Raw genomic sequence first — 18090 nt, 5'->3', positions numbered from 1 at the left:
ATTCTTTATTCTTAAAATGAAATTTATATATATAAACACAACAGTTTTGTGTTATTTCGTAATATATACAAACTTATCACGTTTAGGCAGGGCCCTCACACTACTTTGGGGGAAGGGGTCCGCAGCCCTTAGGAGTGGGAATTTTTCGCGGCGTTTCCCTTTTTGGGGGAATTTTTTACTTACTCTCTCATTATTTCATTTGTACATGTTTGCAATATATTCATTGCATTTTTCATAATTTAGTATGTTTAAAAAGATTAAATTGAAATAGAATTGAGATATTATAATCATGAGACACATCTTTCTATTAAAAAAAAAAAAAAAAAAAAAATCTTTTTTTTTTTTTAGGGGGAATTTTTCCCCCCAAAAGAGGAAAAAAGTATACTTTTCAGGTGGGGGACTGCCGCCGAAATTCGGCGGCAGATTTGATAGATTGAGGGCCCTGGTTTAGGCTTACTGTTTTCTTTAGTAATATAAAGGATAAACAAAACTTCCGGCTACATATTTCATCTGCATAATAATTCAGCATAGAAAGTTTGCAAAACTAACCATATCTGGTTGAGCAGCGGTGACATCTTCTGCGTTTTTATTCATGAGTAGTGTTAGCCAGTCCTGCAACATTTCCTGCGTGACACCATGTTTGTTGTGGTTGAATGCTGGCTCAGTCACACTCCCGGTAACCCTAAACTCCATGACAACCTGAAAGTAGGTTTCATCCTTGTAACATAATTGCAAAGGAGTTATTATGCACCTGCAAAAGGGTTTAACCTTATAAATAAAAGCTGCGCCATGAGCGCATGATACGCCCGTCGTTCGCCAATGAAGTAGTAAGGTAATAAATAACCCTTTGAATCATTTTTTTACTTCAGTTTATTTGTATTTGAATACATGGTTTATTTTATAAGTACATGAGCATGGAAATCACGAAATTTTGACGAACAAAGTCCCATAACTCTGGAACGACAATTCAGAATTCCGTCAAAAACGAAAGGGGATCAGGGTTTATCAATATTAAGATTGTGTTGAAATTTGAAAAAAATCCATCGAAGGATATTTGAGCTACAGTAGGACATTCAATGAAATAACGAAATTTTGACGAACAAAGTCCCATAACTCTGGAACGACAATTCAGAATTCCGTCAAAAACGAAAGGGGATCAGGGTTTATCAATATTAAGATTGTGTTAAAATTTGAAGAAAATCTGTCAAAGGATATTTGACGTAGCGTACGACATTAACAGACGGACGGACGGACGCGGGGTATACCATAATACGTCCCGTCATAGACGGGCGTATAAAAAAGGCAATAAGCATTAGAGGAAACTTAACTTGTCTTAGTTATTTACAGACACAGTAACAGGCATTTTGCTTTTTCACTTAACCAAATCAAGTTCTTTTGTTGTTAAAAATAAAAATTGTTTCCAAAGTATTATATTACTAATAAATTTGTATGAGTTGTAAGCAGCTTTCTTTTAAAGAAATAGTACACATCATTTGATGTCTACAAAGCCATCATCCTAAGGCCAAAAAGAAAAATAGTTGTGTTTCCGGTCACCCGACCGACCCTATCTTTTTGGGGCCGACCCAAAAACTTATTAGCCAATATTTGCCTTTTTTGTTAATTTTTCCCCGTCGAGTTCCGAGTTCGGCGATTTTTTTCCATCTCCGTCCGGTCGAATTCGGCGATTACCAGAATTATTGTATTGTGACCTGCAAAATAACATCCCGTCGCCGCGAACGCTTTATATTATACACATTGTGCAATCGGGGGACCAGCCTGTTTTTCCTGCAAAATCGATATCCGGCGTTCCGTTTGATTGTAAACATGGCGTCGTCCATTTTGTCCGTCAATTTGAACAAATGTTTTCATCATGCCGGAACAAAGTCTTTGAATTCTTATTCAATCTCCATGACTTTAAAGAATGTGTGGCACAGATACCACCCAGCACAGTTGAAGCGATCGAAACTGGATGTTGTGGGTTTGCTGCTGAAGTAAAGGTGAGTTTTTTTGTCTGTTGGACAGTCGAGCTTACAATGAGCCTTCCTTCGGGATTGACCTGCTCCTGTCAACTAATTTGTAGCAACACGTATTAATTTAGAGATAAACAAAAACAATCATTTTATTTCTGACGAACAGCGAGGATCAATTTAAATGAAGTCAATGACCTTTATGGTATTTTCAAGTGTAAATCGGCGACAGTCGTCTTTCGTGTCATTAGTTTTCTCGAGAGGTATTTCAAAAAGCATTGTGGCAAAAAAAATAAATTGCTTATCAAAATTACTACCTCCTTTTGCAACATTACTTTATATAACTATTTACATATAAAAGGTTTTTCACAATTTTATAGAACTAAAAGTAGTCTGCAGCAAAATGAACATTTTCACCTTCAGATGGTAAAGAGTTAACATTGTGTGAAATATCTAACAACAAATATTTGATATAACTGATCCAAACTGCTATATTTATTTTAGATATTAGAACAGTGGTCAACACTTTACACTGATTTATGGAAAACATGAAAAATAAGAAGAATTTTAAATAATAATAAGTTTTTCCTACCTACCGACCCTACTTTTTTCAGGAGGTGACCTGAAACACAACTATTTTTCTTTTTGGCCTAACAAGAAGTAAAGATGCGTATGAGTTCAATCAGGAGTGCAAATTGTTGATACCATGCATTTATTTTGACTCTAACATAACTTTATAAAGACTATTTGTCCTTATATGTCTCTCAACTTGTACACAATATTTCTTTTGAAGCTCTGCCCATAATATTCATCAACAACTGTTTCATCAATTGATGTACTCATTTTTATTAAATTCATACAGTCCTATATACATAAAGTAACAGTTACAAATTTCATATAAAACCCAGTCACATGGATACATACATTAAACAAATACTAGAAATACTATGTGAGCTTTAAAAAACATACCAAAGGAACAACAGCAAAGAACCTGATTTTACTAAAACTATTTTAAGATCTAATTAGTGGTATGAATCACAACACACCTTGATTTCTTAACTGTGTGTTCATATTTTATATTTATCGTACGATTCCCTTATTTCGAGCATAACCTAATTTCGATCACTTTGTTTACATTAATAACGCGGCTCTCGTGATGACGTCACACGCATGCGCTCCGAGTATTTTGTTTTACTAATATTACTACGCTTGAAAATAATTACAGACACAACTAATACAAGGAAAAAACCAGATTAATTGTATTTAAAAATCTTACTTCAACTAAAATAATCCAAATTTATGCCTATTTCTTGCATTTTTTGGTACTCTTTATTAAACTTGCACAGACATTGCAGACCACTGCCCTAGTTTAAACACAACAAATTCATGTATTTAATTTATTTGAATGTAAATTCTTTAATTTTTTCACGATTCCCAGAAAATGTTGCATGGAACAATCTGTGAACCCACATGGCAAACATAGGTTACATGACGATATACACACGTTCAGTGGGTAAGCCCTGTCCCGATTGGATGATAACTTTATCAAATCTTTTAATAGAAACTTAAATATGCCAAAATTTTATTTGAAGAAATTGCGAGCGTTATTTCTTTTTCAACTCTTGAGCACTTTTTCGTGTCAATGTTGCTCAAAAGAAGATCGACCGATAAAACAGAAATTTGTTAAATGGTAAATAGAAGATATGAAAAAAGTTAAATTAATCTTTCAGTTTCTCTAAATTTGTTCAGTGTATCAAATTTTTGAAGTTTTGTTGACCTCCTGCCAATTGCAATCGAGTACTCTCGCTTTTCGGATGTGACCTCTCGACTCAAGGTAAACAACGCGCATGGTGTATGTCATTTGCGGGTGTGTATGGAACTATCGGCTTTGCGTTGTTAAACACGCTGTAAGTAAACAATTTTGACATTGGTTGAACGGGAATGAAATAAATCTTTAAAGGTACATCGTTTATTGCGGCATTGTTTGAATTAATTCAGAAATTATTTAAGTTGTTTCCTTAACCGCTCGACTCAAGGTAATTGGGGGATATTTGTTTTGTAATGACTTTATCAATTGAGCTAGAAATTAATCAGACCTGAGAAGATGCTGAATTTGTTTACAAATTAATTTTATGTATCCATATTTGAGTCCGATATCTGAAAACAATCAGCACATTTTTTTCATTTCAAAAGCTGTCCATGCATCATATCCTTAACTTTTATTATCAGTGCTAAATAAAATTATTCAGAAAACACACACACAATTGTATCACCAAATTTATTTATGATTATGTCCATGCTGTGATGATGATGGAACCTTAAACTTAGAAGTTTGGTAAATCACTTAATTTAATGAAAACTTTTTTAGATCCAACAACTAAAGAATCATTAAAGGCATTATTGTAAATGCATTGATTGATTTAAACAAGTTTTGCTTAAATTGGGTAAGGGAGTAAACTCTATCAGCATTGTGCAGACGAAAAATTGATCAAGTTTACCATTTTTGAAAATACTATATTTAAAGCATTCATTAAATAACTTATTGATGACCAAACTTGAAACTATGCACATGTTAATGAATTATCATATATATATAACAAGAACTTACAAAATGACAATTTGTAACGCTGGCAGGTTACACCACCGTCTGATCCGATCGCTCTGCTAAATGTAACTCCTAAATACCCAATCGCCATGCAGAGTTGTCGTTCCTTGCTCTAGCTGTTCTGGTTCCCGTCAAATCTCTGCATGGAGGTTGCTAAATACCGTATATTATTCGACACAAGCGGTCGATTTCGTTTATTTAAGAGTAAACTCATTAGTTAAAATCAAATATTAATCGCTGCAATAAATTTAACAACATTGAATAAAAAAACGCTATATAAACCTGATCGTCCACGGTCATACGGTACAACCAGATCATTGTTACATTATCTTAAAGACATCATGGAACTCTTTCGTCATGTTTACCATTCTGAAAAAAATGCTATGAAGAATGGTTGTAGCTGATAGAACCTTTGTTAATGAGCGGCGCTGTGGGAAAACGGAGCTTAATGCAAGTTCGTAAAATATTGTTCCTGATTTACCTGTGTTGAACGAGCAGGATGATATGGGACGAAACTTCTCGCTTGTATGTTACTTTTCGTTTCAAGTTAGTATCTTCTAAGCGAAAATCCAGTGTAGGCGGAAATTGTCCTCCCTTATTAGCCTGTGCGTATTGCATAGGCTAATCTGACTCGCCATTTTTTAGAACATTCATTAAGCCCCGTTTTCCCAGAGCGCCACTCAAATGTGTCTCGTAGGAAACAGAACAGCTCTGTAAATCACTCAGGAGAACAATGGACTATCGTTTAAGCATAATTCAAAAGCAATTCTATATTCTATTTTACAAATACGTACCTGAAGTACTTGAAAAATAACAGTTAGTAGACGTTTATGTTGTTCATATTTCTAATCTGCAAGAGGTTAAGAATGAGAATATAAATTGGATTATATTTAGGGTAAATACTTTGCTATCAGTACTATTGCGATCATTCATTATTATAAATAAAGTGTATAGTTCCACGTTTTAAGCGTTTTTTTTCTAATGCGCATAACATACTCTAAATAGTTGTAAAAGTAAAGGGACCTTTTCACAGATTTTGGCATGTATTTAAGTTTGTCATTAAATGCTTTATATTGATAAATGTAAACAATGGATCTGAAAAACTCCAGTAAAAAAAAACAAGAATAAAATTAAAGTAGCAAAAAAAGTAACCCTCAACTGGGCTCGAACCACCGACCACTGGAGTAAAAAACTATCGCTTAAACCACTCGACCATCCGTCTCTTACAATGATATGTGTAATTTATACTTGATATAAACAATCCTCGTAGTATCAAACAATATAATGACAACAGAACTCTCCAAATTATTTAATATTTTCGCGTTGTAACGCCTTATAAATTTCAGGGTTTTCAATCGTCAAAAGATGCATATAATGTATATTTTAGAGCATGGTAAATGTTCAATATTAATGTTTCCTTACAAATATCATAATTACAAGGAAAATTTGCGAATCTGAAACATTTTTGTCAATTTACCCAAACGTGAAAAGGCCCCTTTAAAAAAAAATGATAAATTTAAACATTGGATCTAAAAGGCTCTAGTAAAAAAAAGAATAAAATTAAAGATAGAAAAAGCAATCCTCAACGAGCGAAACCACTGACCCCTGGAGTAAAAGTCTATTGCTTAGACCACTCGACCATCCGTGCTCATACAATGAGATGCGTATTTAATACTTTATACAAGCAATCATCGAAGTATCACAAAACATAATGACAACAACAGAACAACAGTACTGGAGCTTTTCGAACCTAGCATACTTACATTCTCGCTTATCTTATAAATATTAAAAATATTGAGCCTGTATAAATACAAAATGTAATATTGAATAAGGAATCTTTTGTTTATAACATAGACTAATGGTGATTTTCGAAATAACAACCAGAACTTGAGATTTTCCATATGGTAAGAATGTTGATTGTTTGTTTTTATATCGATTCCGAACTTGGTTCTCAGACTCCCTTTCGATCCACTTAGATACACCGATTTCAATCGCCAATGACTTTTTGGCTACGGACATCTTAATAAGATGAATGATTCCAACCACAAAAAAATCAGTCTTAATCAAATTTAATCTTTAGTAACAGTTGTTGAAATAAGAAGTTAAAGATTTATACCATGGTCTGAACGATGAGTCTAGAAATGTTCATACATCCCCCACAGGGGGATGAGCAGTGTAGAGATGGTGTGTTTTGATCTAAAATGTAAAAATTAAAGTATACATAATAATAGCAAAAAGGGCGTTATCTTTATAATTTCTGCAAGCCATTTATGAAAACTGTATTGCCATACAATACAAATCAATAAATTGGCATGTACATTTTAGACATAGCTCTACCAAAAAGGAATAACTACTGTTTGCCTTAAGCATGAGACATTGCTCTTAATAGAACATACAGACACATACAGAATATATTTAAAGTGAATAAACAGCATGAGCCGCATAAAAAAACATTGCGGCTTAATACAGTATTATTGAATAACTATTAAAATGCCAACTAATACATTGTCAAACACATGAGAGTCTCTGATTTGACAATAAAACACGTGTTGCAAGCCTGTTGACAAACCATGCAACGAAATCAAGAGTGCTAACTGTCCCAAAAGACGACAAGTAATCTCTTGTATACAATGTATATCCTATCCTGGTTATTAGAACGGTCTTTTTTCCTACGTTTCTTGATACGTGGTAACGGTTTCTACTTCCTATATAATAACTCAGTACACTTTCCAGGAAAAATTCGACGATAGATAGATAGATAGACAGACAGACAGACAGACGGACGGACGGACGAACGGACGGACGGACGGACGGACGGACGGACGGACGGACGGACGGACGGACAGACAGACAGACAGACAGACAGACAGACAGACAGACAGACAGACAGACAGACAGACAGACAGACAGACAGACAGACAGACAGACAGACAGACAGACAGACAGACAGACAGATAATTTATTTATTTCCTCCATATCTTAAATAGTTCCGTCAACAACTTACGCAAAACTGTGAATATTGAAAGCAGTTGTAGACGATTTTGATGGTTTATCTGTGTTGATGTAGGTGAAAGAAAAACTGTGTAATAGATTATAAATATTTTATGAGGAATTAACTTTGAAACTTTTGAGGAGGTTCGAATTCAAAGAGAAAATAGTTCACAACAATGTTTAAAAGCTCTAGACTTCAAAACGATGCTGATTTACTTGTTATATTCCATAAAGTTATATTACAAAATAAGTTTTTAAGCATTAAAATTCACCATGAATAGTGCCAAATTAAAAGAAATATGGCGGGGTCCCCCCCCCCCCCCAGTCAAAAATTCCTGCGTATGGCCCAGACCACTGACTGAATTATTCTATTAAGAAGAATTATTTTGTAACTTTAAATTATATCATTTTAATTAATCAAAACGTGTAATGTCGACCACTATATGGAAAAAGGGATTTGATAAATAGAACTATCGTCATGCCATTGTTAAAGATATCTTTGTTCTAAAACTTTTGATAAGAGTTGAGCCAAAATTAAATTCATTGTCAAGTCTTAATATTACGATTGCTATCAGTGACACGGCTTCCTGTATCAGCTGTATTCATAAAAACAAACGTTTTATGTGTTTACAAGAAGAACAATAAACAATTGAATATTTTATGTTTCTTATCTGTAGAATACATATAGAATTATCTTTGTATGGTCAAAAAAAATCCCGAGCACCGATTTAAAACATATGTTTTACGAGTCACGTAGCCACGCAATATTATTTATGTTACAAAATGATTTTTGTATCATTGTGTGAAATGCACTGTGATTCAATTTACATATATAAATTATTAAAAATTGAATGTTTATTTAAGTAGGCCCCTATATAGTTTGTGTAAACACTTAAGACATATTGTGTTTTTAATACACGTATGTGTCAGCGGCATTAACATCTTGCAAATGTAGTCATCGACATTATCTAATATTTTGGATTATTTTAGAGGGTTCATATTAATTGCCGCAGCTGTAAAAGTGTTGTCATATCAAATTGCCGTAATAACAAAATAGATTAAATTAAATAATCAAATAACAGATTTACAATAAGGAAACGTTGCTGAATTCTTACTGTATTCACATAACAATTTATAATAATATAATTTTTCTCGCCAATTTCATGACCAAATAAAGGATCCTGGGACCCACACGGTATGTCGTCCCATTGGCCTCTTTGGTATGGAATAAGAGTAACACAGTCCTCCGTGCGGTAACTGTCAAAGTTGCTCATGTGGTTTGGAACCCAGTTCGTGTAGGTAACACTTTCCCCTGATAAACGAAGGATTACTTAACTCCAAGAAAGTTTTCCTGACATCAAAAGCATGTGTTTTTTTATTTAATTATGTATGCAGAACAGTTTTAGACATTGTTTGAAATCTATAACGAATCGGATTAACGCTCGAACATATTTAAGTGTTTCGTATGTTATTAATCACATAATTCGTATATTAAACAGTTTAATCAGAAACCTGAAGTCCATTCAAACTGTCCTTCAACTCTGCTATCATGGAGCCCGATCCAGACAGCACGGTTAGGATTATGACGTGTCATAAAGGCGTCCACGAAGGCTTGCTCAGTTGCACTGGTTATTGCCACCATATGCCCGCCGTGTTGCCTACACAGATACTCGCTGTGGTCCCAGATCACCTTGTCGTCTGTTTGCAAGCTCATAGCAGCTGTCACCATGCTGGGTCAGGGGATACTTGTGTCGCCTTGGTTCCTGCTGAACTGATGCAGGGCATATATGGATTTCTCCTGAAACATGTGCTCCTTGTCACAATTATGTTTACACTACTTTCATAGAATAGTATTGTAATATAAGTATATTAATTTCGGTAAAAAAATAATACATTTGTATTACCATCAGTGTTAGAGACTTGCGGCATCGGTGTGGATGTCGCCAAAACTGTTGTCATTATAGCCCCTGAATGAAGAACAATATGCACGTGAAAACTGGAAAAAGGGACAATATTAAAGCTTCCTCCTAATTTACACATTGTATCAAACATCGTCTTAATCGACAGCATTAATCAAACACCATTTACAAAATCGGGCTCTTACTTTTTTTTAAATATATATAAATCGAAATAGTGCGATACGATTATTTAATGAAGTGCAGTCTCTTAAGAATGTCTTCATTAAGATATGTTTCATCTTACGGAATTCCCACAGGTAATTTAATTGCTTACTGCAGTCGATGTCGTCCCAGTGTCCTTGGTACGAAATAGCTCCCAGTACCGCACAATCCTCAATTCCTTGAGACAAAACGTTCTCGTGTCCACCAATCCAACTGTTGTAGATCAACGGGTCTCCTGATATAACTATGAACCAATTATGTTATGACATACACGCATACCACAGCTGCAAAATGAAGTATTTCAACACAATTATTGATAAAGAGTTTGATTAGTTGTAAATTGTAGGATTGAACAAAGCCCGTGTTGCAAATTTGATACAATGTGTATGTGAATACTAAACATGGGTAACCTACCTGGCGACCATTCATATTGTCGCTCGTGGCTTCTGTCATCTCTTAGATACTGACTGGTCACATGGTATATGGCGTCTTGGTGACGTTGGTCAGGTATATGAGCTAGGTGACCTCCACTTGCAACACAGTCAGCTTCCGCATCTGTGGAAGGCGTTGCCGGCGTTGGCACAATCTCGTAACACGTACTGTCTAGTGTGAACAGGGTTCCATGATGCTGTTGTGCGTGTTGAAAGTACTGGTTGGGACATCCGTACTTCACTGCTTATAAAGCGTTAGTCGGTTCAACAAATATGCTTCTATATCTGAATAATCGTAAGCAATGTATTTTATATCAAAAGACAAACTGAAAACAACACGAACAGCCACTAATTATTTCCGTTTTGTTATTTATTTTACATATAATAATTTAACGTTTTATTTATTGAATTGGACGTTTATATATTGCATTGTACGTTTTATATATTGCATTTTACTTACCAGACGTTTTATTATTGAGTTTTAATATGTTTTGTAATTAAGTCAGATTTTAGACGAAAAAACAACAATCACATTTTATTGTTACTCGCCTGCAACTCGTTATTCTCCCGGTACTACTCTACAGGAATACTCATAAGCGTCTAAAAACCATGTTTATTTATTGGATAAATGATTGAATATACAATCTTTTTTTACTTTTTTTCATTTCAGATTTGCATAATGAAAATCCATTAATTTTAACTGTAGGCACAGCAAAAACAACACCACTGTCCGTCATTCTTATCTGTTATTACGTCGGGTATTAATGCGGCAAATAGGTTAGATAGCACTAAAATAACATGTGACATGATTAAAACAAAAAGACATGCTATCAAATACGGTGGCATAGAGGTGACAATCACTCCTCTTTTTTAAATTGAACTCCTCTTTTTTTCTATCTCGTGGCCACGACTTAATATCTCGTGGTCACTAGTTAACTATGTAGTGGCCACGAGATAGAAAAATGAAGAGTGCAAAACTAAATAAAAGAGGAGTGCAATTAAAAAAAGAGCGGTGCAGTAAATAAAGGAAGGGTGCATTAAACAAAAGAGGACAGAATTTCGAGATCTCGAGATCCCGACTTAGCTAACTCGTGGCCACGAGTTAGTCAGCCAATCAAATACTATATTGTTCCCTCAAATTAATCAGCCAATGAAAACGTCCCAAAAGCAAGGCTCTGATATAACATCAGACGGACAGTGCGAAAACTATATTCCCCCTTTTCTTCGAAAGGGGGCATAAAAATGTGTACACAAGTTTTCCTATGTAAAATTGAGGACTGGAGTTTTCCTTAAAATGAGCATTACATCTTTCGTAACTAACAATCAAAAATAGACCTTTCCTAACTAACTATGAGTACTGGAGTACTTCAATCAAACTATGAGTACTAGAGCTTTCCAAACTAACAGTCAGTACTATAGTTTTCGAACAAAATATCAGTACTTGAACTTTTCTAAATAACAATGAGTACTAGAGCTTTCCAAACTAACAGTCAGTACTATAGTTTTCCGAACAAAATATCAGTACTTGAACTTTCCTAAATAACAATGAGTACTAGAGCTTTCCAAACTAACAGTCAGTAGTATAGATTTCCGAACAAAATATCAGTACTTGAACTTTCCTAAATGACAATGAGTACTAGAGCTTTCGTTACTAAGAATGAGTACTAGAGCTTTCGTAACTAAGAATGCTAGAACATTTCTAACTGATAATTAACACTTAAGCTTTCCTAACTAAGAACAAGCACTACAGCATCCTTTTTTAAAATTAGTACTCAAGCTTTCAAAACTAAAATGAGTACTTGAGATTTGTTAACTAACTATGAGTATTTTTATAAAATAACTAATCCCCGTGAGTGCAATTAAGTGCTTTCCTTACTACCAGTAATAGATCTTTTCTAACTAACGATGAGCACCAGACCTTTTCTTGCTGTAAGTACTAGAGGTTTCTAACTACTAATGCTTCCTTCATTACAATCAGTTCTGAAGCTTTCCCAGCAATATTTAATGAAGCGTTTAAAAATTAGTATAAGAACCGGAGATATTATAAATAACAATTGTTGTGGAGCTTTTCCAAACTCGGATTGTGCTTACCTGATACTAGTATCTAATCAAGTACTTCAACTTACCTACGTACACTATGTTCAGCAAACATTGTACCGGTACTTGCAATATTTAAATGAATATCATTTCTTATGATGAGGAAATGCGAGTTGCTCTAAAATATTATTCGTACTTGAGCCTTTTGTATTTAGGTTTGTGTAATTCCAATGTATATCACAATTATAAGACCATTTCGTACATGCGCAAATGTGCATAAGCAACTTTAAACCATTTGCACACAAAATAGTTAAACCGCCATACGTTTTGTGGATGATTGATTTGATGTGTTTACGTCCAAATGCGCTTTAATGGACGAGTGAATGCAGTTATTTTGACACTGCGAGATGTTATCGATAGCTTTTCTGTTCAGCAAAATTACTGTTGTTAACGTTGTGGATATACGTGATTTAAGAAATATTCTACATTGAGAGTTATTGGTAGGGATTTTGTTTGTGTTGCTTGTCAGTGAGTGTGTGTGTGTGTGTGTGTGTGTGTGAAACAAACATATTTACTGAATACGTATGTTGCTGGATACGTCATAGATGTACATAAATATGTATTGTACATAATTTCATTAAGTGAACAAAACTTAAAGAAATACTGCCTAATGAAACCATCAAGTTCGTTGACTAAAATATAGACACTAGAACTATGCTTACTGATGCATAATTGTTGGACAAAAAATAATGCATTTCAAGAGCAATTGAAGTGTTATTTGATATTAAGATTCCATGTGGAGTAAAAATAAATATTTAGTTAATTAGAAGTGATATGATTATAATGCCTTATTGTATATCCAAATTACCTGGGCTGATGGATCATCATTAAGGTAAAGCTGCAGTGCTTACAGCTGTGATTATACCCTTTAAATTATAATTTATATGTTCAAAGGCATCATTTCACATGAATTGTTTTAGTAAAAAGGTTTCTATGTTATATGCGGCCGCTATAACTGCATACCAGCCTGTGCATTCGCACACTCTTCTCAGGAGCTGCTTTGTCCGCCAATTACACAAAAAAAACGTAACATTGCTTGACGATAGCGGACACGTTAGGTGCTGACCATACTGCGCGAATGAGCGGCTGGTCTGGAGTCACTCTTGTCTCATATGTCATAAGACCCATTTTTGCATGACGCGGATACCTTGTAATTACGATAAACATGCACATGGTGTAACGATCGTATCTTATTAATATCAATTTATAGAATAGGAACTATCAATAAACGAATCTGCCACTGCGATGTTTAGGTGCACTGCATATTACATAGTTATCGCAACATCCTAACGTGTGTGCTGAGGGATAGGGGCGGGTCATTCCAGAACGTATCGTGAGGTAGAGCATATAGATATATTGATACCTGTAATAGTTTTTGGGCTACCTGCAGTCACTCTTTTGTCGGGCTGTGTGTATTGTGTGAAATTTACTTGTGGTGTATGTGATTTACTTGAGTCAGGCTCTAGGTATGTCGGGTGTTCCTGTTGCGGTGGTTGTTGTTTTTGTTGCATCATTTTGCTTTAAATGGAGTAACGGTGATATGACATACACTTAAATTTGCAAATATATATCGCCTATTATTAACATTAGATCTTTTTATCAATTATTGCTGGATTAGTGTGTGGTTTGGTGGTATTATCGTAGGTATTTTATCTTTGTGTAAGTACGTGTAATTACATGTTTAATATTATTCTTTTAAATACAAATATATTTGAACAAGTCTCTTTAATAAAGCCAACAACATGATATACGCAATTCCTGACTTGCAAAAATACCTTACCCCAAAATATTGAGTGTTGTTTTAATCGGTTGACTAGTTATATATGTAGAAAGGTAATAGTATCACAAGTATTGCACCAAAAATACAAAATAAATATTTTAACAATTTTTATTATAATATTGTAGTTGTAATTGAAGCATTAGTAATAGTAAAAGTAGTTGTACTCTATAATAGTAGAAGTAGGCGCAGCAGCAGTAGATGTAGTAGTAGTTGTTGTTGCATCAGTTTGGTAAATCTTTAAATCATTTTAGAGAGAAAGATATCACAACAGGTAAGGGTTGAGCATATTCACGTCTAACTATCAGGCAGTGGCACATCCGGTACACACGATGACACACTTGGTGCATCTGCGGAGGTACGACACCAGTCAGCCCTGGGGGTTCAAGATGCAGGGCGGATCAGATATCGGACTTCCGCTGTTCGTGGCGCACGTGCGTATGAATGACTTTTTGCTTATTGAAATTGATCCCGTTTTAGACATAAAATTTTAAATCAGTGAATTCAGACAATCTGTGAAAAGAACGTGTTTATTCAAAACATGAAATTATAAAAGCGCTACAAATAACTTCATAACATGCAGATATAATACATGGTTCTTATCTGCAATTATCACGAAATGTATAAATAATTAAAACTTAAAGTATATTCATCATGCAATCAGCATTTTTCTCTATCTTTCCATTAATAAATACCGCAAGTATGAAAACATTTCTGGAATGTCCATTACAACATAATATATGAACACACGTGGCAGCGGTTACCATAGGAACAATTACAATATGCTAGATCTAATTATAGTTATTACCTGTGTTGATATGAACGAAGAAATCCTCATGTTGTAAACATTAGGAAACATGTATGCAATGTTTACCGTCAAGTAGGTATTTAATTCGAACCTAAGAAAGAAAAAAATGTTTATATCTCCCTTGATATGACTAACGAAACTATAAGTTCGTCCGCATAAGAGTTTGTATGTTAGCAAAATGGATTATAAAAATAGACAGTTTTACTGATTGGAAATAGATTGTGTTCTCTAAACTAAAATAATATTTAAAAATTTGGGGAAATGAGGCACAAGAACATACTGGTCAGTTATTGATAAACATATTTCCGCCCCTAATTGATGGGAATCCTTTCATTATTGTGTTATCGCGTCTATATCAGGAATCACTAGCGTTACATGAATTAAAAAGAAATTTAGGCTTTAAAAAACATGTTTACATCCACGAAAAGAAATGATTAAATTAGCACAACCCGTCTGTCCTTTGTATCACGGCATTTCGACTTACCCAGAGGTAACATCACAATGAAAATAAAATGTAAATCAAAATAAACTGCGAAGTGTTTTGAAAGGTATCCCCGGGAAGCATTGCCGGTCACGCGGGCCTCAAGGCGGGGGACGGGATCCTGCGGATAGGGGCGGTCGACGTCACGGGGTTCACGCACGAGCAGGCACGTGGCGAGATGATCCGCTCCGGAAATGAGATCAATCTGACAGTGCAACCGTGAGTGAATTACCAGTAGCAAACAACATAATCGCTCGGTTTTTGATGTTAATCTTCATCAGGGAATCTACCATATGGTCAACGCTCAGTCCATTTTGGCTCAATTCATGTGCGTTAAGTGTCGTCCCATATTAGTCTGTGCAGTCCGCACAGGCTAATATAGGACGACACTTTTCTTGCATTTTTCGTTTGAAGGAAGTCTCGTATGAGCGAAAATCCAGTTTGGGTGGAAAGTGTCGTCCCTGACTGGGTTGTGCGGACCAATTTTTCCAGAATAAGGCTTATACATGTACGGACATCTTCTTAAAAGACTTATAAGTTGCATTACGGGGAATAGGGAGGCTCGATTGGTCATTGTCGGCTCGGGTACTAATTTTATGTACTCTTATGTACACTTAAATGTACACCGGGTACGGAAAATATACTAACACGTACCCGGCCAATTTAGACTGTACCCATGTTTTTTTCCCGCTAAAATACGATGTCGTTAAACGCGCTACGGCAAAGGAAACAAAATTCTCTTTGAAAAAAAACTTGTCTCAACATAATTTTTTGAGAAGATGTTTCGATAATATAGAAGTCATTTAACAATATATTGACATAAATATGAACACACGTCTCATCAGGGTCTGCGCTGTTTGCTTACAGGAATATTTGTAAGAAATACTCTAAATATAGAAATAAATATTCTAGACATCCCTAATTTTGGAAATGAATTGATCCAATTTAGAAGGACGAGAGAGTCCACAAGGCATAAATGGGTTAAAACTATCCGTAATATCTTAATTACTCATTGAGCAACCTAGCATGTGATTAAGTGTTATTCTGTACTCCACAGCGAGGTTGTCCATACGCCGGCCAGCGATGAGGGGGACCAGCATGTGGCGCCCCGGATGTCCGTCAGTGACGCGGACGGACCTTACCAGGATGTGACGTCAAAGACATTCAAGATGCTGGAAAAGGAACTTCCGGCGGCTGAGGCGGCAGGTGGGTTGGTTCTACTGTTTTATTTTCGTCATTATAAGTATAACACATCCTTGACACTATTGTTCTTTAACCCATTTATGCCTAGCGTCTAGAAAACAGGTCTTGACAAACAGCGTAGACCCAGATGAGACGTCGCAGTATGCGTCGTCTCATCAGGGTCAGCGCTGTTTGCTTAAAGAAATTTCTGTAAGAAATATTCTAAATATAGAAATAAATATACTAGACATCCCTAATTATGGAAATAAATTGATCCAATTTAAAAGGATGGGAGATTCCACTAGGCATAAATCGGTTAAATATCATCGTCGCACTTATCTTCGCTTTCCTTCTCCATGTGCTCCTTTGTATTCTCTTCCTCGTCATCGTGTCACCGTCGTCGCCATCAACATCATTTTCATAATATTCATCACCATAATAATGTAGTAAAGTATGTTGGCTTGACCGAAGTAAAAGACAAAAAACAATTACTCCTAGATCTGTACTTTATTTGGTTCGGGTCATAGTGGAAGTTGCGAGTGCAGTGTAAAAATCTTATCATTTTGTCGTGGCCTTATTTATGTGGGTAATCACTTGTGTCTGGTAAAACGAGCAAGGCAGACCTGTCTACCTTGGGTTTGTTGGTGGGTATTAGTGGAAACAAGCAATTAATTTTGGGATTATCACAATCTTGCTACTGGCTACATTTTCGTTAAATGAAAACTTCCTCCGAGTCAAACCTTGTTGAAAAGTCAAGCCATGCTGAAAACAGAACATCATAAAAAATTTCGTAAGAAACTTTCAACAAGACTTTTAGTTTGACTTCATAAGTTATATAGAGTCATACAAATTAACTATATTGTTTTACGAGTATTGTATTTAGTATCCGTGCACGTGTTTCAGGCGTTCGACCGGCGTCTATATTCGATAAGCAGCGCCAACAGAGGGCGGCATACACTAAAGCAGACAAGTCGGGATATACTAAACCACTTGGTGCTAAATAGCGATATTTTTGTTTAAATTAACGTTGTTCGCTGTGTGTTACTGTGATGTTGAGCTGCATTAAAGAAAAACAAACTAAATTATCTCCCCTGCTGTGCTAATGAAATATTAAACCAAAACTAGTCCCTTGACTATTTCACGGTGGGATAATATCAGGGGAGTTAAACGGCTGTAATATGGGCGGCCAAGGAGAGAAATAACAGTCCACGCTTATTATCTTTGTAATATAGTCTATGTCATCTCTGTCGCTGCATTCATTTTAATATATGCATCAAACCAATATGTATTCACCGCCGGAGGTATTTGCAATGGACATTACAAGGGAGACAAGAGTGTTAATGTATTACCATAGATCAGACGTGCACAGTTGCCTCCCATGAGTTGTACAGGTTGGTCACTTCGGGTGATCAACGATTCTTAATTAAATCACAATTGCAATCGCTTTATCTTTTTGATGCATGTTTCTCTGCGTTGACAATATGAACAAGTAACCGCTCGTGTTCTTTAGAAACAATTTAATATTGTAGGGTAAGGGCAATGCACAGACTTAAGGGAAAAATAATGTCTTATTCTCGTATTTGTTTGTTAACATTATAATGTTTATATAATTAAATATAATGTTTATATAA

General features: G+C 35.3%; 2 protein-coding genes across 3 annotated transcripts in view; one reads left to right on the top strand and one right to left on the bottom strand.

The window, feature by feature from the left end:
• LOC127882036 (cyclin N-terminal domain-containing protein 1-like) overlaps nucleotides 1-5398 on the bottom strand; it is a 57483-nt gene extending 52085 nt beyond the window's left edge. Inside the window, exons 1-2 of one of the 2 annotated variants that reach the window (XM_052430427.1) lie at nucleotides 4576-5398; nucleotides 550-699 (exon numbers count right to left, since the gene is read on the bottom strand). In XM_052430427.1, coding sequence (XP_052286387.1) covers nucleotides 550-575 — 26 coding nt within the window. In that variant the 5' untranslated portion in view covers nucleotides 576-699; nucleotides 4576-5398. The remainder of the gene's footprint in view (nucleotides 1-549; nucleotides 700-4575) is intronic. The other variant, XM_052430426.1, reaches the window with a different exon arrangement.
• An 8879-nt stretch (nucleotides 5399-14277) lies between these two features.
• LOC127882293 (PDZ and LIM domain protein Zasp-like) overlaps nucleotides 14278-18090 on the top strand; it is a 3990-nt gene continuing 177 nt past the window's right edge. Inside the window, exons 1-4 of the mRNA XM_052430853.1 lie at nucleotides 14278-14422; nucleotides 15345-15496; nucleotides 16335-16483; nucleotides 17363-18090. The exon at nucleotides 17363-18090 is cut by the window's right edge and continues 177 nt beyond it. Coding sequence (XP_052286813.1) covers nucleotides 14321-14422; nucleotides 15345-15496; nucleotides 16335-16483; nucleotides 17363-17463 — 504 coding nt within the window. The 5' untranslated portion in view covers nucleotides 14278-14320 and the 3' untranslated portion in view covers nucleotides 17464-18090. The remainder of the gene's footprint in view (nucleotides 14423-15344; nucleotides 15497-16334; nucleotides 16484-17362) is intronic.

The sequence above is a fragment of the Dreissena polymorpha genome, chromosome 5 (assembly GCF_020536995.1).
Source record: "Dreissena polymorpha isolate Duluth1 chromosome 5, UMN_Dpol_1.0, whole genome shotgun sequence".
In the NCBI taxonomy this organism is placed as follows: domain Eukaryota; kingdom Metazoa; phylum Mollusca; class Bivalvia; order Myida; family Dreissenidae; genus Dreissena; species Dreissena polymorpha.
This window is presented reverse-complemented; position numbering and strand designations above follow the sequence as displayed.